At 42.3% G+C, this 21,048-nt stretch overlaps 2 protein-coding genes across 3 annotated transcripts in view; one reads left to right on the top strand and one right to left on the bottom strand.

Moving 5' to 3' along the window:
• iqgap2 (IQ motif containing GTPase activating protein 2) overlaps positions 1 to 9,046 on the top strand; it is an 80,680-nt gene extending 71,634 nt beyond the window's left edge. For both annotated transcript variants that reach the window (XM_046347115.1, XM_046347114.1), the window contains exons 31-38: positions 2,820 to 2,922; positions 3,088 to 3,229; positions 5,540 to 5,627; positions 5,824 to 6,036; positions 6,138 to 6,298; positions 6,558 to 6,701; positions 8,095 to 8,203; positions 8,444 to 9,046. In XM_046347115.1, the coding sequence (XP_046203071.1) occupies positions 2,820 to 2,922; positions 3,088 to 3,229; positions 5,540 to 5,627; positions 5,824 to 6,036; positions 6,138 to 6,298; positions 6,558 to 6,701; positions 8,095 to 8,203; positions 8,444 to 8,557 (1,074 nt within the window). In that variant the 3' untranslated portion in view covers positions 8,558 to 9,046. The remainder of the gene's footprint in view (positions 1 to 2,819; positions 2,923 to 3,087; positions 3,230 to 5,539; positions 5,628 to 5,823; positions 6,037 to 6,137; positions 6,299 to 6,557; positions 6,702 to 8,094; positions 8,204 to 8,443) is intronic.
• A 6,915-nt stretch (positions 9,047 to 15,961) lies between these two features.
• Positions 15,962 to 20,484, bottom strand: LOC124033265. Its single transcript, XM_046345248.1, has 6 exons — positions 20,222 to 20,484; positions 18,712 to 18,854; positions 18,437 to 18,501; positions 17,809 to 17,919; positions 17,249 to 17,350; positions 15,962 to 16,531 (listed from the first exon to the last, which is right to left on the bottom strand). Exons 1-6 carry the CDS (start codon positions 20,330 to 20,332, stop codon positions 16,242 to 16,244), a joined length of 822 nt encoding a protein of 273 aa, XP_046201204.1. The 5' UTR covers positions 20,333 to 20,484; the 3' UTR covers positions 15,962 to 16,241.
• Between the last annotated feature and the right edge of the window lie 564 nt (positions 20,485 to 21,048).

The following is a 21,048-nucleotide window of genomic DNA, read 5'->3' as shown; positions in this document are numbered from 1 at the left end:
AGCTACTGTGATTAACCGTGTGTGTGTGTCCTAGCTACTGTGATTAACTGTGTCCTAACTACTGTGATTAACTGTGTCCTAACTACTGTGATTAACTGTGTCCTAACTACTGTGATTAACTGTGTCCTAACTACTGTGATTAACCGTGTGTGTGTCCTAGCTACTGTGATTAACTGTGTGTGTGTCCGTGTCCTAACTACTGTGATTAACTGTCCTAACTACTGTGATTAACTGTCCTAACTACTGTGATTAACTGTCCTAACTACTGTGATTAACTGTGTCCTAACTACTGTGATTAACTGTGTGTGTGTCCTAACTACTGTGATTAACCGTGTGTGTGTGTCCTAACTACTGTGATTAACCGTGTGTGTGTGTCCTAGCTAATGTGATTAACCGTGTGTGTGTCCTAGCTAATGTGATTAACCGTGTGTGTGTCCTAGCTAATGTGATTAACCGTGTGTGTGTCCTAGCTACTGTGATTAACCGTGTGTGTGTGTCCTAGCTACTGTGATTAACTGTGTCCTAACTACTGTGATTAACTGTGTCCTAACTACTGTGATTAACTGTGTCCTAACTACTGTGATTAACTGTGTGTGTCCTAACTACTGTGATTAACTGTGTGTGTCCTAACTACTGTGATTAACTCTGTGTGTGTCCTAACTACTGTGATTAACTGTGTCCTAACTACTGTGATTAACTGTGTGTGTGTCCTAGCTACTGTGATTAACCGTGTGTGTGTGTCCTAGCTAATGTGATTAACCGTGTGTGTGTCCTAGCTACTGTGATTAACTGTGTGTGTGTCCGTGTCCTAACTACTGTGATTAACTGTCCTAACTACTGTGATTAACTGTCCTAACTACTGTGATTAACTGTCCTAACTACTGTGATTAACTGTGTCCTAACTACTGTGATTAACTGTGTCCTAACTACTGTGATTAACTGTGTCCTAACTACTGTGATTAACTGTGTCCTAACTACTGTGATTAACTGTGTGTGTGTCCTAACTACTGTGATTAACTGTGTCCTAACTACTGTGATTAACTGTGTCCTAACTACTGTGATTAACTGTGTCCTAACTACTGTGATTAACTGTGTGTGTGTCCTAACTACTGTGATTAACCGTGTGTGTGTGTCCTAGCTAATGTGATTAACCGTGTGTGTGTCCTAGCTAATGTGATTAACCGTGTGTGTGTCCTAGCTAATGTGATTAACCGTGTGTGTGTCCTAGCTAATGTGATTAACCGTGTGTGTGTCCTAGCTACTGTGATTAACCGTGTGTGTGTCCTAGCTACTGTGATTAACTGTGTGTGTGTCCGTGTCCTAACTACTGTGGTTAACTGTGTGTGTGTCCGTGTCCTAACTACTGTGATTAACTGTGTGTGTGTCCTAACTACTGTGATTAACCGTGTGTTTAACTGTGTCCTAACTACTGTGATTAACTGTGTCCTAACTACTGTGATTAACTGTGTCCTAACTACTGTGATTAACTGTGTCCTAACTACTGTGATTAACTGTGTGTGTGTCCTAACTACTGTGATTAACCGTGTGTGTGTGTCCTAGCTAATGTGATTAACCGTGTGTGTGTCCTAGCTAATGTGATTAACCGTGTGTGTGTCCTAGCTAATGTGATTAACCGTGTGTGTGTCCTAGCTAATGTGATTAACCGTGTGTGTGTCCTAGCTACTGTGATTAACCGTGTGTGTGTCCTCGCTACTGTGATTAACTGTGTGTGTGTCCGTGTCCTAACTACTGTGGTTAACTGTGTGTGTGTCCGTGTCCTAACTACTGTGATTAACTGTGTGTGTGTCCTAACTACTGTGATTAACCGTGTGTGTGTGTCCTAACTACTGTGATTAACCGTGTGTGTGTGTCCTAGCTAATGTGATTAACCGTGTGTGTGTCCTAGCTAATGTGATTAACCGTGTGTGTGTCCTAGCTAATGTGATTAACCGTGTGTGTGTCCTAGCTACTGTGATTAACCGTGTGTGTGTCCTAGCTACTGTGATTAACCGTGTGTGTGTCCTAGCTACTGTGATTAACTGTGTGTGTGTCCGTGTCCTAACTACTGTGGTTAACTGTGTCCTAACTACTGTGATTCCTAGCTACTGTGATTAACCGTGTGTGTGTGTGTCCTAGCTACTGTGATTAACCGTGTGTGTGTGTGTCCTAGCTACTGTGATTAACCGTGTGTGTCCTAGCTACTGTGGTTAACCGTGTGTGTGTGTGTGTCCTAGCTACTGTGATTAACCGTGTGTGTCCTAGCTACTGTGGTTAACCGTGTGTGTGTGTGTGTGTGTGTCCTAGCTACTGTGATTAACCGTGTGTGTGTGTCCTAACTACTGTGATTAACCGTGTGTGTGTGTCCTAACTACTGTGATTAACCGTGTGTGTGTGTCCTAGCTAATGTGATTAACCGTGTGTGTGTCCTAGCTAATGTGATTAACCGTGTGTGTGTCCTAGCTAATGTGATTAACCGTGTGTGTGTCCTAGCTACTGTGATTAACCGTGTGTGTGTCCTAGCTACTGTGATTAACCGTGTGTGTGTCCTAGCTACTGTGATTAACTGTGTGTGTGTCCGTGTCCTAACTACTGTGGTTAACTGTGTGTGTGTCCGTGTCCTAACTACTGTGGTTAACTGTGTCCTAACTACTGTGATTCCTAGCTACTGTGATTAACCGTGTGTGTGTGTGTCCTAGCTACTGTGATTAACCGTGTGTGTCCTAGCTACTGTGATTAACCGTGTGTGTCCTAGCTACTGTGGTTAACCGTGTGTGTGTGTGTGTCCTAGCTACTGTGATTTAACCGTGTGTGTGTCCTAGCTGGTGTTGGAGCACCTGGAGGCCATCTCCCCCGACCACAACGACCTGCTGCATGAGCTGCTGGAGGACCTGGGGGGCGCGCCTGATGTGGAGGCACTGCTGGGTACCACACACACCACCATGCCTCTTACACGCCACACTTCCTCCCAGACATTAGAAGATCCATTTACAGGACAGAATCCTAATTTGTGATAAGCATGTACACAGTCTCAGAATGAGTCAGGAAGCTGCCTGCAGGGAGAGCTAAGCATGTTTGTCTTTTCTCCAGGTGAAGGAGCCGTGGATCCTAACCATCCCAACAAGGAGAGCACCCTGAGTCAGCTGGCTAAAACGGAGATCTCCCTCACACTCACCAGCAAGTTTGAGCTTCTGGAGGGAGATGACAAGGACACGAAGGGCCTGATGATGAAGTAAGCCTGGATGAGTCCCCAATGGCACCCTATTCCCTATATAGTAGATCTCTTATTGACTCTCCATTATGGTGACCTACTAGAATCTCCATCCACACACAGAGACTGCCAGGGTTGGGGAGTAACGGATTACATGTAATCCGTTACATGTAAGGGATTACACAAAAAGGGTAACTAATCCATTGTTACCAGCTACAATATTGTAATCAGATTACAGATACTTGAAATACTAGATTATTCATTTGAGGATTACTTATCAATTCAGAAAGGATGTTTGCGCATAAAAATATATCACACTGTTTTCTCAATGACATTCAAATCAGCATTGCAAGTTTGTTCTACCTGAGTGAGTCTGACCACAAGTCAGAGACCACTATGATGACACACCAAATGTGTTTGATGGATTGTGGGAAAAGAGCAGGAATAGGCTTTTGTAGGCTACAGTCCAAGCTATGTTTTCCAATGGTACGACTGCTGTCCGCATCCAAAGATGATCCAACTTAACTCCAAGCATTTATTCAAGTATGAAAGCAGTGGTGTAGTCTGCGGAGATATGGATATAACTTATTATTGCTATCTACATAGCGCATGTATGTGAATCACAACGCTGCTCTCTCATTTAGCTATTTGTGCCTTACGGATTGTGGTTGTTGTGGATGGCTGTTCACAAATCTAAATGTGTATTTGAACCCAATAATGGTTGAATTCAAGAAGTTTAAGCTGCCTATCAACCATTGTTTTTGAAACCAGTGGTCAGCCAGTGAAAATTGCGATTTTGCAACCGCTGCATAGTGCGGATCCCAGCCTGTAGAATAAAAGTGGGGCTTTTATTGCTCAATCTAATTCAAACTCATTTAAAAAAAAAAATCCATAGGCCTAATGGACACGTGCTCTCAACTCACACGCTTTTGATAGACTTAAAGGGGCAATCTGTAGTTGCAAGATCCATTTTTGGACTTATAAGTTAGATATATTAATGTAAAGATGTAATTTAATCATATTATATGTATTATATGTAGTAGAAAGCGATGGGTTAGAAGAAGCCTACATAACCAACCCATAAAGTTACATTTAACATCCATATATGGCCAGCTATGTAAACTTTAACATTGATTGACATTGATGTCATTCAATTGGTAACATACAATTTTGTCTTCTTCTAATGCCTCTTAAGGGGATAGTCATCTAAAGGTAACTGAATGTAATCAGATTACGTTACTAAATTTGGGTAATCCAAAAGTTACGTTACTGATTACAATTTTGGACAGGTAACTAGTAACTAATGGATTACATTTGGAAAGTAACCTACCCAACCCTGGAGACTACACAGTGAGCTGTTTTGTACTGACCAAGCTAACTTGGAAGAAGCCAGAAGAAACACTGTTTCAATGCTGTGTTATGACGTTCCAGTAGGTACATACATAAATAACCACAGTGGGTATTGCTCAGTGACCGCTCTACGTGCTCTTTCCTGCTCCACTACCACTTCCTGTCCTGACATTTTTAGCCCATTTCTTGCTCTTCCTTGAGAAAGCTGTGTTTAAAAGACGGCCTCTGTTCTGCTGATGTGAATGTTTACATCATGTTTCCTGCGACATGAGCACCAATAATCACGACTAATCATGTGGTCAGGAAAACCTCCTATAATAATAATAATATATGCCATTTAGCAGACGCTTTTATCCAAAGCGACTTACAGTCATGTGTGCATACATTCTACGTATGGGTGGTCCCGGGAATCGAACCCACTACCCTGGCGTTACAAGCGCCATGCTCTACCAACTGAGCTACAGAAGGACCTGGTGCGACCTATGATACTATAAATGGTATCTCTAGACAACTCTGTTCATCTGACCTACAGTAGTTGAGATGTTCAGGATGTCAACCCTCCAGCTCTGCTTTCTCAGGCTCTGTGTCCCAAATGGCACCCCTACTCTTTATAGTGCTCTACTTTTGACCAGGGCCCTATCAAGGGAATAGGCTGCCGTTTGGGAGGCATACAGAGTGTCACTGTGGTCCTGGTAAGTGTTGGTCCACCATGCACTGGGTCAGAAAAAAGGAAATGTGTTTGAGTGGCATCATGCCCTACTGCAGGGTCATGGAAACTCCAACGGGACAGTGACATGTCCATTGTGTGTGTGTTAACATAGCAAGATGTTTGCTCTCCCCCTGAGCCCAGTGCAAAGCAGAGGCCAGAGCTCAACACACTACCAAATCAACAAGACTTAAATGTTTGAGGGGAGCTACACTGTTTAGTTGAAATGACATAATCCTTTTTAATCCGTCTCCATCTACCTCTCTCTCTCTCAGGACTAAGAAGCTGATAGTAGATGTGATCAGGATCCAGCCAGGAGACACTCTCCCAGAGACCCTTGAGACCCCGGCCTCTGCCCTCCAGGTGATGTCATAATGATGAAACCTACACAGCCCAGCCAACCACACACTTCAAATAGCCTACTTCTCTATCAGTGGTTTTATTTGTATGCTTTTCCCTTTATGTCATGCCGGAGTGGGAAAGAGTGGACTGACTAGACATGCTAGTCTGTTTTTCTGTTTTTGTGTGTCTGCCTCTTCCTACCTGTGCTGTCCTGTAGGAATGTGAGCATTCTAAGGTGGTGGCGCTGCGTGCGGTGCAGGACGCCCAGACCCCAGAGGGGCTGAAGAGCAGCCAGGCGGTGCTGGAGGACAGACAGCTGCCTCTGGAGCAGAAGAAGAGGAAGATCCTCCGCAACCTCCGAACCCTGGAGCAGGCTGGCCTGGTCACCGCTAGCAACAAGTACCAGGACCTCATCAACGACATTGCCAAGGTACACATGCGCACAAACACACAGAGACACAAGCACACTGATGGCCTTCAGCGTTTGTGTTGTAGATGACCAATCATGTCCCTTCTGCGTGTGATTGACAGGACATTCGTTACCAGAGACGCTACAGACAGAGGAGGAGGGCGGAGCTGGTGAAGCTCCAGCAGGCACTGAGCGCGCTCAACTCCAAGACAGCCTTCTATCAGGACCAGACCAACTACTACGACACTTACATCAAGACGTGCCTCGACAACCTCAACAGGAAGTGAGTGTTCCCTACAAAACCCATCCCTCGCCACTAACCATAAGTCGAAGTTCACCTGACCTTCACAAACACTGTACAGGGCCTTGCAACAAAGATCTAGAGATGGAGAGGATGGATTGGTTTGGAATTGGGCCATATGGGCTAGTGTTGAAATACATTGTCATTGCTCTTGGTCCCATTCAAAACTTGATGTGTTAAGTATGTGTTTGTGTGACTTCCATGCGTGTGTCTTATCTGGCGCGTGTCTGTGTGTCCACAGGAACACGCGGCGGTCCATCAAGCTAGAAAGGAAGGTGGAGGAGAAGGGCAGTAAGAAGTGGAAGCATCAGTCTCTGAAGTATACGGCTGCCCGACTGCACGAGAAGGGAGTGATCCTGGAGATAGAGGGGCTGCAGACCAACCAGTGAGTGGAGCAAGACTGAGGACAGCTGGTTCTAGCTAGCTTAGCATTGTGCAGTGACATCAGCTTCCCGAAACCGGAGTAGTATTCATTTGTACACACAATTTCAAACCACAGCAAAATGTTATGCAACGGACAAACTTTTTACAACGAATAGCCAGGGTTTTGTGATTCAGAGGTAGTGTGTGGTTGACTTGGAGTATAGGTGGGTGTGTTGTTTAACAAAACTGATGCGTGCTCATCTTCGGGGTGAAACGGAGGTTGGCTTAGAATCATATGATTGACAACATGTAAACTATATTTCGTCTGCAAATGTTTATTGAAAACATGCATTTGTCTCTTGAATACATTGTTACAGTTGTTAGCTAGCTAGTTAGCAAATTGTTGCCATATTATCATAGACATGACATCAGTCAAAACACCTCAATACAAGGCATGGTATCAAGAACAAGCGACCTATGATTCCCCACATGGCAGCTTCTTGTCATTGTTGCTAGCGATCTGACTGTTCAGAATCATAACAGCAGATGGCCTTCTACCCCTGTGATGCATGCGCAGCATTTTCGTGACGTTGTCAGACAACCCGCCTATGGACACCAAATGTGAACATGGTATTGAATCCTGAAGTGAGTTTGTACCATACTGGGTCTTGGGTATTGTGGTAGTCAAGGGAACATTCTCCAACACTTTCATAAATGCATGAGTCTGTCATAGCTTTCACCAATCAGATCAGTGATAACATGAAATAAAGGGAGAACGGAAGGATGCGTTGGTAAAGTATTTGGACGGGGACAAGGGCATGACTTTGATGGGAGGAGTGAGCTGTATTAGCTCTGTGTTAGATGGGGTGGGAGGAACTACCTCATTAAGGGACATTGTCCATACAGAAGCCCACCGTGTTCTGTCTCGCTCTTTCGCTCTTGTTTCTCTCGGTCTCTGTTTTTTTTGCTCTCCCCCACTTTCGCTCCTTCCCTTTCTCTCACTCTCCCTCTCGCTCTCCGAACACTCGCTCCTGTCCTTCATGTTTTGGTCAGGCTATTCTAGCTAGAGTGGCGCTGAGGAGAGCCAGTCGGCTCCTCACTGCTCTGTGGGAGTTCCAGGTCATGTCAAAGTGGAAACTGAGAGCTAGTATCTAGAAGGCATCGCCAGTTAAACACACTACACTATGGCCCAGTTAAACACACTACACTACACAAACTTTTTGAGAAAATTGGATATCTAAGCTTATAATTCTGATCATACTATTTCTCACAATTGACATTAAATGTTATGCCAAAACAAGTCTGTCTGACATTGTGACCTTAACCAACTCTAGTCCTGCTATTGTCTTATCTGTGTCTGTATCCTGTCTTTTCATTTGATTAATTCAATTGCATGTATTTGTCTTTTCTCTCAGGTTCAAAAATGTAATGTTTGACATCTCTCCCAGTGAGGAAGTTGGGGACTTTGAGGTGAAGGCCAAGTTCATGGGAGTTGAGATGGAAAAGGTCCAACTCCATTTCCAGGTGATGCTTTTATTCCAAATGAAGACGACTCATGGTTGTCACGGCTCCTCTCTGTCATGCTGACAGACTGATAGTTCCGTGTCCCTGTCTGTTGACTAGGACATGTTTCTGTCTGTTGACTCTGTTCCGTGTAGGACCTCCTCCAGCCGTAGTTCCATAGTTGTTTAAAATATATATTTTATTTTATGATCGTAGAACCATAGTTGACTGTTGTCACTGTCTGTCACTGTCCCTATCTAGGATCTGCTCCAGCTGCAGTACGAGGGAGTGGCGGTGATGAAGATGTTTGACAAAGCCAAAGTCAACGTCAACCTGCTCATCTTCCTCCTCAACAAGAAGTTCTATGGAAAATGAGGGATTATTGAACCAAAGATGGAGGGGAAAAGATTGAGTGGGCATAGGTATGAAAGGATTGTGTGCCTTATGACAAAGCATGAATTGAGGTAGGATGTTTGAATGGTGGTTAACGTGTTATGTTCGTCTGACTGGCCACCCACAGGCTGGTGAGCCACACACACACACACATTTTATTAATCACTTTATACCAAAATGAAGCTCACATTGAAATGGGTTTGTTGCTTTTATTGTCATGTTATATCTGTTGCTTAATTATTGTATTTTTTTTCATGTTCAGTTTTCCACTGGGTAATTAATTGTACATTGAATATATTTTTCAAAAGTATATTATAATGGCATTTACATTTTATATGTAGAAGTTATATACAGTGCATTCGGAAAGTATTCAGACCCTTTGACTTTTTCCACATTTTGTTACTTTACAGCCTTATTGTAAAATGTATTAAATACCACATAATGACAAAGCAAAAACAGGTTTTTAGACATTTTTGCCAATTTATTAAAAAGAAAAAACTGAAATAATACATTTACTAAAGTATTTGAACCCTTTACTCAGTACTTTGTTGAAGCACCTTTGGCAGCGATTACAGCCTCGATCTTGGGTATAATGCTACAAGCTTGGCGCACATGTATTTAGGGAGTTTCTGCCATTCTTCTCTGCAAATCCTCTCAAGCTCTCAGGTTGGATGGGGAGCGTCACTGCACAGCTATTTTCAGGTCTCTCCAAAGATTTTCGATTGGGTTCAAGTCCGGGCTCTGGCTGGGCCACTCAAGAACTTTAAGAGACTTGTCCCGAAGCCACTCCTGCGATGTCTTGGCTGTGTGCTTGACCCTTGACCCCAGTCGGAGGTCCTGAAAGTGCTGGAGCAGGCTTTCATCAATGATCTCTCTGTACTTTGCTCTGTTAATCTTTCCCTCGATCCTGAATAGTCTCTCTGTCCCTGCTGCTGAAAACCACCCCCACCACATGATGCTGCCACCACCATGCTTGACCATAGGGATGGTTGCCAGGTTTCCTCGAGATGTGACACTTGGCATTCAGGCATAGAGCTCAATCGTGATGTCATCAGACCAGAGAATCTTGTTTCTCATGGTCAGAGAGTCTAAGTGCCTTTTCATAACTCTAAGCGGGCTGTCGTACATTTTACTGAGGAGTGGCTTCCGTCTGGCCACTCTACTATAAAGCCCTGATTGGTGGAGTGCTGCAGAGATGGTTGTCTTTCTGGAATGTTCTCTCATCTCCACAGATGCACTCTAGAGCTCTGTCAGAGTGACCATCGAGTTCTTCTGTATGGGTGGTCCTTCTGTAGCTCAGTTGGTAGAGCATGGCGCTTGTAACGCCAGGGTAGTGGGTTCGATCCCCGGGACCACCCATACGTAGAATGTATGCACACATGACTGTAAGTCGCTTTGGATAAAAGCGTCTGCTAAATGGCATATATTATTATTATTATTATTCTTGGTCACCTCCCTGACAAAGGCCTTTCTCCACCTATTACTCAGTTTGGCTGGGTGGCCAGCTCTAGGAAGAGTCTTGGTGGTTGCAAAACCTCTTCCATTTAAGAATGATGGAGGCCACTGTTCTTCGGGACCATCAATGCTGCAGACCGTTTTTGGTACCCTTCCCCAGATCTGTGCCTCGACCCAATCCCCTCGGTGCTCCACAGACAATTTCGTCGACCTCATTGCTTGGTTTTTGCTCTGACATGCACTGTCAACTGTGGGACCTTTATATAGACAGGTGTGTGCCTTTCCAAAGCATGTCCAATCAATTGAATTTACCACAGGTGGACTCCAAGTTGTAGAAACATCTCAAGAATGATCAATTGAAACAGGATGCACCTGAGCTCAATTTCGAGTCTCATAGCAAAGGGTCTGGATACTTATGTAAATAAGGTATTTCTGTTTTCTTCAAACCTGTTTTCACTTTGTCATTATTGGGTATTGTGTGTAGATTGACGAGGAAAACAATACATTTTATCCATTTTAGAATAAGGCTGTAACATAACAAAATGTGGAAAAAGTCCAGGGGTCTGAATACATTCCAAATGCATTGTAAGTAAACACATTGTTATTGTCAAAAGAAAAAGTGTTTGGAATTAGATGTGTACAATGCACTATTGCCTAATGGTCAGAATGGGAGATTGGACCGCATCATTCCTATCCAGCTATAGCCAGCATGGAATGAAGTACAGTAGTTAACCAGTGCCTTTTTAATCTACATACAGTAAATTGGGAAGCTGTGTATCTTTTAAAGACTATTAATGAAGTTATTCTTCCTAGTTTCACTGCTTTTTAAAAAGATTATACTGTCAAGTATAAATTAAAATAATTTCAAATGTTTTAATGAGGTTAAATCAAAATAACAGATTTTTCTTGTTAGTTTTTATAACAATCACAGTTTTTATAACAATCACAGTGCTATAAGAAAATGATTTTAAAAGAATTGTGTGGTCATCAAATAAATAATAAAGCCTGATTTGTTTTTTACCTGTCCTTAGTGTCACCCCAGCTGTGCAACACAGCATGTTCGAGACACCTTGTCCAAGATAGTAGTTTACGTCACTGAATAGAAATTATCTAATAAATCCTATATATTAATCACTTGATAGTAGACGAGGCTTTTTACGAACCCTCTGTTGATGGAGTCAGTCTTTTCAAATCCAACATGTATTTTAATTGGCTCTAAGCGCTGACAGATGGCTGTCTGCAGTTTCCCTCGCGCTTGCCTGTATAGTTAATTTCAGGGGAACAGTGATTTACAACCATGGTTTATTGGTTATTCGCGACTTTTTTTGCTCTCCAAACTTCAGCCTATGTGCCACACAATGGTAAGTAATATGTCTTTAGTTGTTTTGCTTCTGTGTTTATTTTAGCAGTTTAACATTGAAATTATGATACAAAAAAGCTGATTTCATTTGTCGCATCCATGTACAGAATTTTGAGGAAATGTGTTTGTATATTGTCAACATATGAACTAACCCTCGGACTCAAACTGCTACTTGCAGAGCAATATCCACGGGTTTTCCCGCAGAGGACGCATAGACAGCGGCCGTCAATGAGTTATGACCAGTTGTGTAAAGTACTTGAAGTGTATTTAAGTACCACTTAAGTCATTTTTGGTCATCTGTACTGTACTATTTATATTTTTGGCAACTTTTAATTCACTACATTCCTAAAGAAAACGTTGGAATATGCCCCTGGATATCCATACACTAAAATAATACAATTGTGCTGTCAGTTTGCTTAATATAAGAAATTTGAAATTATTTATACTTTTACTTTTTATATTACAGTATATTTTTGCAATTACATTTACTTTTAATACTTAAGTCTAATATATAATTGTATATATTAAGTATTTTACTGGGTGACGTTTGAGTCATTTTCTATTAAGGTATCTTTACTTTTCCTCAAGTATTGGGCCATTTTTCCACAACTGATTATGACAAACTTTTTTTGTGCGCAGTATATTAATATACCTTGAACCTGGTAGGACAGCACACGGAGCAAATTTAGGGAGAGAAGGGTAAGTTGAGTAATTTGTTTTACCTTCAGCATCACAATGTCAATAAATGCATAGTATTCTTTCTAACAAAGAGATCTACATATATCTCAGGCTGTTGTGTGTCCCTAGAAATAATCAGAATTCATGTAAAAAAATACACTACATGGCCAAGAGTGATAGTGGATTTAGCTATTTCAGCCACACCTGTTGCTGACAGAAGTTTAAAATCAAGCACACAGCCTTGCAATCGCCATAGACGAACACTAGCAGTAGAATGGCCTTACTGAAGAGGTCAGTGACTTTCAACGTGGCACGGTCATACGATGGCACTTTTCCAACAAGTCGGTCAATAAAATGTCTGCCCTGCCAGAGCTGCCCCGGTCAATGCGAAGTGGCGGGCCACACAAGCGCACAGAATGGACAGCCGAGTGCTGAAGCGCATAAAAATTGTCTGTCCATGGTTGAAACACTCATGACCGAGTTCCAAATTGCCTCGAAGCAATGTCAACACAATAACTGTTTCTTGAAGTGAGTGTCCATGGCTGAGCAGCCGCACAAGCCTAAGATTACCATGCGCAATGCCAAGCGTTGGCTAGAGTTGCGTAAAGCTTGCTGCTAGTGGAAATGCGTTCTCTGGAGTGATGAATCACGCTTCACCATCTGGCACCCCACCAGACGGATCTGGGTTTGGCAGGGTAAGCTGCGCTGCCTTGGGCTAAGTGGGTAATGGTGTCCTGTGGCAGTAGGTGATGGTGCTGGTTGGTTAAATTAATAGAATTGGGGTGTGGTGTATTGTATGCCTACATTCAAATATAGATTCTGTTCAATATCACTTACCCTCCATTTCTTGACCAGTTGTCGTTTCGATCTGCCAATTCGTAGGCAAGTGAAGGTGATTTGACGTCTTCCTTCTCTCACTTCCTTGGCTGCTCTTTGAATAATCTCAGGGGGGGGGGCTAGACCCCTGCTTGTTTTACGTTTGTATACACGGGACGGGACATGTCTTCTCAGTATCATTAAAAAATGAACAAAATTGAGTTCATATGCATACAGTGCAAAAATGCTATGCACGTCAGACATAAAACAGACTAAATGTGATCATCCTTTGTATAGTGGCCATTGGCTCAACTTACCCCTTGGCAAACATTTTGACTGTTACCCAACACAACTGCAAGGAAGCACTTTTGCTAGGTTTAAGACCTCATGTTGTAGCTTATAGAGAGCCCAACTGATGTATAAACAATCTTAAATGATCTACTTTAGGTTAGATACAAGCATTATGAAACCTCTAACACATTCATTTGACTTTGTAAAAATCTGTTTTGGGGACCTAACTTGCTTATCACTTTTTCCATGTTTTTTTTTCCTTCACAAACTCGATGAAATGATGACCTGTTCTTAAATGCTAGTCTACTGATAAGTACAATTCTACAAATGCTTTGTTGCTGCAGATGCTTTGTTGCTGCAACTGTATATTGAGTAATGTTGTTAGTATGCACTCTACATGGACTGATTCTACAAAACATTAAGAACACATTCCTAATATTGAGTTGCAATTCCTTTGTCCTCAGAACAGACTCAATTTGTCGGGCATGGACTCTACAAGGTGTCAAAAGTGTTCCACAGGGATGCTGGCCCATGTTGACTCCAATGCTTCCCACAGCTGTGTCAAGTTGGCTGGTAGTGGATCTCTAATCCGAAGAGCTTGTTCCATCTCATCCCACAGATGCTCAATTGGATTGAGATCAGCTGGATTCACAGTCATGTTTGTGGAACCATTCCTAGACAATCACAGCCTTGTGGCATTATTCTGCAGTGAAAATAAAACTATTCACAGATGGATACACTGCTGCCATGAAGGGATGCACCTGATTTGGCAATGTGTTCAGATATCCTGTGGCATTCAAATGTTGCTCCACTTTTATCAAGGGGACCAATGTGTTCAGATATCCTGTGGCTTTCAAATGTTGCTCCACTTTTATCAAGGGGACCAATGTGTTCAGATATCCTGTGGCTTTCAAATGTTGCTCCACTTTTATCAAGGGGACCAATGTGTTCAGATATCCTGTGGCTTTCAAATGTTGCTCCACTTTTATCAAGGGGACCAATGTGTTCAGATATCCTGTGGCTTTCAAATGTTGCTCCACTTTTATCAAGGGGACCAATGTGTTCAGATATACTGTGGCTTTCAAATGTTGCTCCACTTTTATCAAGGGGACCAATGTGTTCAGATATCCTGTGGCTTTCAAATGTTGCTCCACTTTTATCAAGGGGACCAATGTGTTCAGATATCCTGTGGCTTTCAAATGTTGCTCCACTTTTATCAAGGGGACCAATGTGTTCAGATATACTGTGGCTTTCAAATGTTGCTCCACTTTTATCAAGGGGACCAATGTGTTCAGATATCCTGTGGCTTCAAACGTTGCTCCACTTTTATCAAGGGGACCAATGTGTTCAGATATCCTGTGGCATTCAAACGTTGCTCCACTTTTATCAAGGGGACCAATGTGTTCAGATATCCTGTGGCATTCAAACGTTGCTCCACTTTTATCAAGGGGACCAATGTGTTCCATGAAAACACACCATCACCACCAGCCTGCAATGTTGACACACGGTATGATGTATGCATGTACGAAGTGGTTTTCACTATACCCTAGTCCTCCCATCAGCGTAAAACAGCAGGAACCGGGATTCATCAGACCTGGCAATCCAGTGTTTTTGATCCTTAGCCCACTGCAAATGCAGTATTTTGCTGAAAGAAGGTCGTCGGCTGCCGTACCCCATTCGTATCAAGGTACGATGAGTTGTGCATTATTTTATGGATCACAATTTGTGTCAGCCTCCTTTGTCCTCTCATCAATTACCTGTTTTTCAACACTGGCTTGCCGTTGGTTGGATGTCCTTTGGGTGGTGGACCATTCTTGATACACACAGGAAACTGTTGAGCTTGAAAAATCCAGCAGTGTTGCAGTTCTTAACACACTCAAACCGGTGTGTCTGTCACCTACTACCATACCCCGTTCAAAGATACTTCAATGTCTTGTCTTGCCCATTCACCCTCTGAATTTAGGCTGAAAAATCCCCTTCATCTATACTGATTGAAGTGGATTTAACAGGTGACCTCAATAAGGGTTCATAGCTTTCACCTGGTCAGTCTATCTTATGGAAAGGGCATGTTTTGTACACTCGGTGTATATGACAATGTCTATTACTATGTACTCCACATTTGAAGAAATGGTCCATATTGTCATGCTGTGTTTCAAAACCACAGTATTAACATGCACAGTAAATCTCTACACATTTCAAGTTCGGTATAGAAGTAGTTGGCGGTTGTCTGATTTTTTAAAAGGATAATACCAGTCAAACTTTTAGTGTTTGTTTAATTAGTCCACTGTTGATTCAGTCCTAAAATGTTTTGCATGTCAGCAATTTTTTACATTTAATTAGGCAAGTCAGTTAAGAACAAATTATTATTTACAAAGATGGCCAAACCCGGACGACACTGTGCGCTGCCCTATGGGACTCACGGCCAGATGTGATTCAGCCTGGAAGCGAACCAGGGACTGTAGTGATGCCTCTTGCACTGAGATACAGTGCCTTAGAACGCTGTGCCACTCGGAAGCACTCAAACAATCAAGTTTTCAGGATATAGAACTTTCAAAATACAGAAAGAGTCACAGTATGATGCGCATTTTGAAAACTTGATTGCTGACATGCAAAACATTTTGGGACAGTATCAACAGTGGACTAATGAAACACATTTTTGAGTGTAATTTTCCTTTAACTCACTTCTCAATATAGCCCAAGTAACCTAGATATGTACAGGAAGTTTTACATTGTACACCCAGTGTTACATTATATTCAGATCTCATAACTTCAAAGGAAAAAAGTTACAAGGTTGAATGTGTTTATTTAAATGTCTTTGTTTGAACAGTCATATTTTGTTATTTAAGATACCTTGAACTGTTATCAAATAAACAGTAAAAAGACACAGTTCAAGGTAAAAACTTTAGCATTTTTTAACAATACAGCACCTAGAACGTGTCATGAGTATGTAAGACATGGTTTAAAATGCATGGAAGTACAAGTGGTATTTGGTTAGTGGTTATGGGATCAAAGTTCCACTAAAGGGAGGTTTTGTTGGGCAACACGGTGAGGATCTGGTTCTCTTATTCACTTTGTTGTCTTCTTCTCCTCTGTAGCCTTCTCCTCCTCTGTAGCCTTCTCCTCCTCTGTAGCCTTCTCCTCCTCTGTAGCCTTCTCCTCCTCTGTAGCCTTCTCCTCCTCTGTAGCCTTCTCCTCCTCCGCTGTAGCCTTCTCCTCCTCTGTAGCCTTCTCCTCCGCTGTAGCCTTCTCCTCCTCTGTAGCCTTCTCCTCCATAATCTCCTCCATAATCTCCTCCTCCTCCACCACCACCTTCTCCTCCACCACCTTCTTCTCCTCCTTGTCATCAGGGCACAGCTCTGAAATACAGAGAAAGTGTGAGGTTATTCAGTGGCGACCCGTCATTCAGGGCAGGTGGCGCCCCACCTGTTTAGCAAAAAATGGTCTAATTGTTTTGCATGTTATTTGGGCATGAATACGTGTCACACATCAGTTTGCAAATAATGTTTTTTTTTAAAGATATCATTCAGTTAATAAAGCCTCATACAAACTTGTTAAGTAAGTCAGCTCCAAAATGCAGGTGTTTCAACCTAGCTCAGTGCTTTCAGTGGTGGTGGGGCATCCAGGGGAATATACGGAGCGCAAGGTTTGGTAATGTAATCTATTTGCGCAGTGTTCTGTCACTCATGGGGACGCTACGTCGCCGCGACATCTACAGGGAGAGCTCTAAAATTCAAGCCCCTTGAGTGGTGCCATAAAGTTACATTAGAAGTGCCCTTCCAAGAAGGCTCCAGATCATTGGCCACAGATCAACTGACATCAAATCACATATCTGCCGTAGCTTTATTGGACTGAAGTCTAGATTTAAGGATCTCTTTTCCAAGCTTAAAAGGATAAACATTCAACACCATGGGTCAGAGAAGGTTGAATACATTGGCCATGCTGTCAATCCTGACAATGGAATGGCATTGCTTTCTCTGTCTGCACAATATACATTTAAAGTTTCACATTTTGTAGATTTTTTTTACCATCTATAAAAGATAATGAAAAGATGAGGAGCAAAGAGAACCCCTGACCTGTTTTTCCATCGTAGGTCTGGTGTTTCTCTGGGAAGTTCAGACACTCTGCCTGTTTCTTATAGGTGTCCAGGTATGTGTGATCCATTTTCCCTGTCCTTGCTGAGAGAGGGAGAGCGAGAGAGGCTGGTGAGCTGACCTACAGTACTGCTGGTGTAATCTTTAAGGGCTGGTAACAGACAACAAAAGGCTCATCTCCCATTAAGTCTTTCAAAGCATTGAATATATCTCGCTGGTTCTGAAATAATGACTGATCCCTTTGACATAAAGATAGCATTTTAACACCTTATCGATGTAGGGTCAACTCCAGGCTTTCACAATGCTTTGTCTGGAGTATAGCATGCCTAAACTGCTACTATTTATCAATGTCAATAAGTGGGGTTAGCCTGATCCCAGATCTGTATGTGCTTAAGCCAACTCCTCTGACCATCGTTGTCATGCCATACATTTGTCATGACACTGAACCAGCAGTTAGGAATTGGTTAAAGCACATCCAGATGGGTCCGACAATTTTGGGGATGGGGACTTCCTCAAATCAATTGATAATTGATCGGACTTACTGAACAGGAGCAGGTATCTGCCAGTGACATCTCCATTACGAGATGTGTCTGACCAAAGCAGGCAGTCAGGGCAGGTCTCCAGGTACTGGCCTTTGTGTTCAGACAAATGAACTGTGGATCCACAAAATAAAATCCATGCCTTATCCATTATGATTAGGACATTTGGTAACGGGTTTTTTTCTGTCCTGCTTCAGCTGTTACAGTAAACAAATTCAACACACTTGGTAAGTACCTTGTACCAAATGGCAGGTTACTTTTTGGTGCTTGTTTCAGTGAATACCAAAGAAAATAAAATGTAATTATTATTACTATGATTACCATGTAATTTCCAAGTAAAAAATACATTTTATTTATTATTTATCTTTACAGGCATACGATGACATACAGTGAAGACATAACATGGCAATATACACATTAATAGTTAAGTGGATAAAGGCCCTCTCTTATTGAGCAGCTAAATGTTTTCATCCCTCAGATGTGGAGCACTAGCCAGGTTGCCAGATTGTTTCTGCTTCAGCCAACTTGCTCCTTTGCCGTTGTCCTATTTGGCATAACAACGCCAGGGGAGGGTGTTGGCTAAAGCACAGACAGATATGGCAACCAGGCTAGTAGAGCACTGGTCACTTACTGTGTACTGTGGAAGTGGTGCCGGAGATGGTAGCATGTGTTGTACCCACGATGCATTTGCCATCACTGATGGACATTTTGAAAAACGTGTTAGCATGTTGTATGATTCATTGCTTAGGTGCCAATTTGAAACATTGTCTTTGCTTTCAGAGAAAGGTCAAATTAAATGTCTACCATTGCACATACTTTCCTGATATTTAATAAAGCCCTTTCCAAACTACTATGAATGACATTCACTAAAGTCTGCATTCATATCCACAATATAGCCAGACTTACATGCGGTCACCCCATCTTAGGGTGACTACTTTATGGTCCGATGTAGCCGACAGGTCTATCCAGGAGCTTTTCAGAGTCCCCAAAGCATTTTGGAAGAATAAATGATCTGCAGACCCCATCACATACACCCATTTGCCATAGAGCTGCCAGTCACAGACAAGGAAAAACACATAAGTTTCATACCATCTAATTGCCTCATCCTATACCAATATGGACTATTTTGAAGTTGGAAGGAACACAAGGGTAGTATAGTAAAAAGAAAATGTGTAGGTGTTATGGATTAACATCCCTTGCCTTATCATGGATGTACAGTTACCTATCCAATAGAAGACACAATGTTTTCTTTAATGGAAGCCTTTCTAATGCAAATTCGGTTGAGTGTGGAGTACCACAGGGCAGCCGGCTTGGACCATTTATTGTTTTTGGTGTTTACTAATGACTTTCCTTGAATAAAGCCTATGTGTCTATGTACTCTGACGACTCAACAGTATACACGTCGGCTGCAACAGTAAAATAACTTAAGTTTAAGGTAACTAGCAATAAGCTGGTGCTAAACATCTCAAACTAAAAGCATAATTTTTGGGACAAATCACTCACAACCCTAATCCTCATCTGGATCTATTATTGAATGTGGCTATTGAGCAAGTTGAGGAGACAACTGCTGGGTGTCAACCTAGATGGCAAGCTTTGATGGTCAAAACATAATTATGACTTAACGGTTACTAAAATGGGATGAGGTCTGTCTATGATAACGGATTTCTCTGCTTTCTCTATCTCAGTCAACCAGACCCTAGTTTTGTCACACCTCCAATACTGTCCAGTTGTGGTCAGGTGCAGCAAAGAAGGAATTAGGCTCAAAGTTGAGGAGAGATTGACTGCATCACTATTGGTCTTTGTTCGAGGTGTTGAAGGTACCAAACTGTCTGTTGAAGCAGTTGGCACACAGTTCGGACACTCATAGTTACAACACAAGACATCCAACCAGAGGTCTCTTCACAGTACCCAGGTCTAGAACAGAGGCTGGGAAACACAGTATTAAATAGAGCCATGACTACATGGAACTCTGCCACAGCAGGTAACTCAAGCTAACAATAAAACCAGACTCAAAGAACAGATAGAAGAACACCTTACAGCATGACGGGAACTGTGAAAAGACAGACATTTATATGCATTTTGTATTGTATTTTGCATTATGTATGTGTTAAGTGATTGAGATATGACTGTGGTATGTACTTGTCTCACCATCTTAATATGAATGAACTAGCTGTGGGTTGCTCTGGTTGGGAGCGTCTGCTGAATGGTTAAATTGTAATGTAAATGTGCTATATATTATTTATTTTATTTGCGCTTCCTGTTTTGGAAACCCCAGGAAGAGTAAATTGCAGATCCTAATAAATACTGCACAGCATCTGTCACTGTCCATAGTAGGTTAGCCGGATAGGGAGTAGAGTGTCATCTGAGACGTATTCATTAGGTCCAAAATATATTTAGTATTATGATCACAACTTACCTCGGTATGGTCCTCCAGTACCAGGGGTTTGACCAGTTCTTTACAGTCCGGTGCAGATGCAGCACTCAGAGAGGCTAGAGCCAGGAGAGCTACAACCAGCTGAACAGCCATAGAGAGAGGTAGAGAGAGATGGAGCAGAGACACTGAGGACGATCGTACAGATAGAGCAGAACACCTCTACTGCTGGGGCATATGCCTCCCGGAGGCTTAGACAAAAGCACTGTTGCATAAGGGGCAATGTGGAGGAGGAAGAGGGGAGGCTTTCAACATGCTTCAATGCTTGAATGGGTAAATGGAGGGCTAAATCAGCATTCATTTCCAGACTTGTCTTATATAACTCTGAATGGATGTCCCCTCCCTGACTGAGGAGACACCATCTATTAGCTAGGGACCAGAGCACTCTAAATAGAAGCTTCTGTTTGGGACTATTGTCCTTGAATGAATTCAAACGGACAGCCTGGATACCAGCTAAATGATAACATCCACATTATGGTGAAAAGGGCTTCAATTGCTTTTGTTTGAAGGACCTTTTGTTACATGTAGCAACAAGCTAAATAATGACTTAAATGATCAATAGCATGTACATTGTGTCTGGTCTGGAATGGGACTACAGTAAAAACAACGTTGCAGGATGAAGAGGGATGCAGCCCTTGGTTTGGTTTCTGTGCACATGAGGGGGTCTTACACTTTCTCTTGAGTTACCTGGCAACCAACTGCCTTGGTCCCAAAACAAAAGAGCTTCTCTTTTAAATGTTTTGTTGTGCCCTAGCTTTGTCACATTTTTATGCCAAATGAGACAAATGTGCTGACCACTAGGAACCAATAAA

Source organism: Oncorhynchus gorbuscha, linkage group LG04 (assembly GCF_021184085.1).
Source record: "Oncorhynchus gorbuscha isolate QuinsamMale2020 ecotype Even-year linkage group LG04, OgorEven_v1.0, whole genome shotgun sequence".
NCBI classification, from domain to species: domain Eukaryota; kingdom Metazoa; phylum Chordata; class Actinopteri; order Salmoniformes; family Salmonidae; genus Oncorhynchus; species Oncorhynchus gorbuscha.
Note: the sequence above shows the minus strand (reverse complement) of the source record. Positions and strands in the feature narration are given on the sequence as shown.

Excerpts from the sequence above, each read along its gene's own strand:
- LOC124033265 (XM_046345248.1), bottom strand. The coding sequence starts at position 20,332 with ATGGCTGTTCAGCTGGTTGTAGCTCTCCTGGCTCTAGCCTCTCTGAGT. Across the intron at positions 17,351-17,808 it reads CAGATACCTGCTCCTGTTCA|CAAGGACAGGGAAAATGGAT; the intron begins GTAAGTCCGATC and ends TCCCTCTCTCAG. Across the intron at positions 16,532-17,248 it reads GACCTACGATGGAAAAACAG|AGCTGTGCCCTGATGACAAG; the intron begins GTCAGGGGTTCT and ends TCTGTATTTCAG.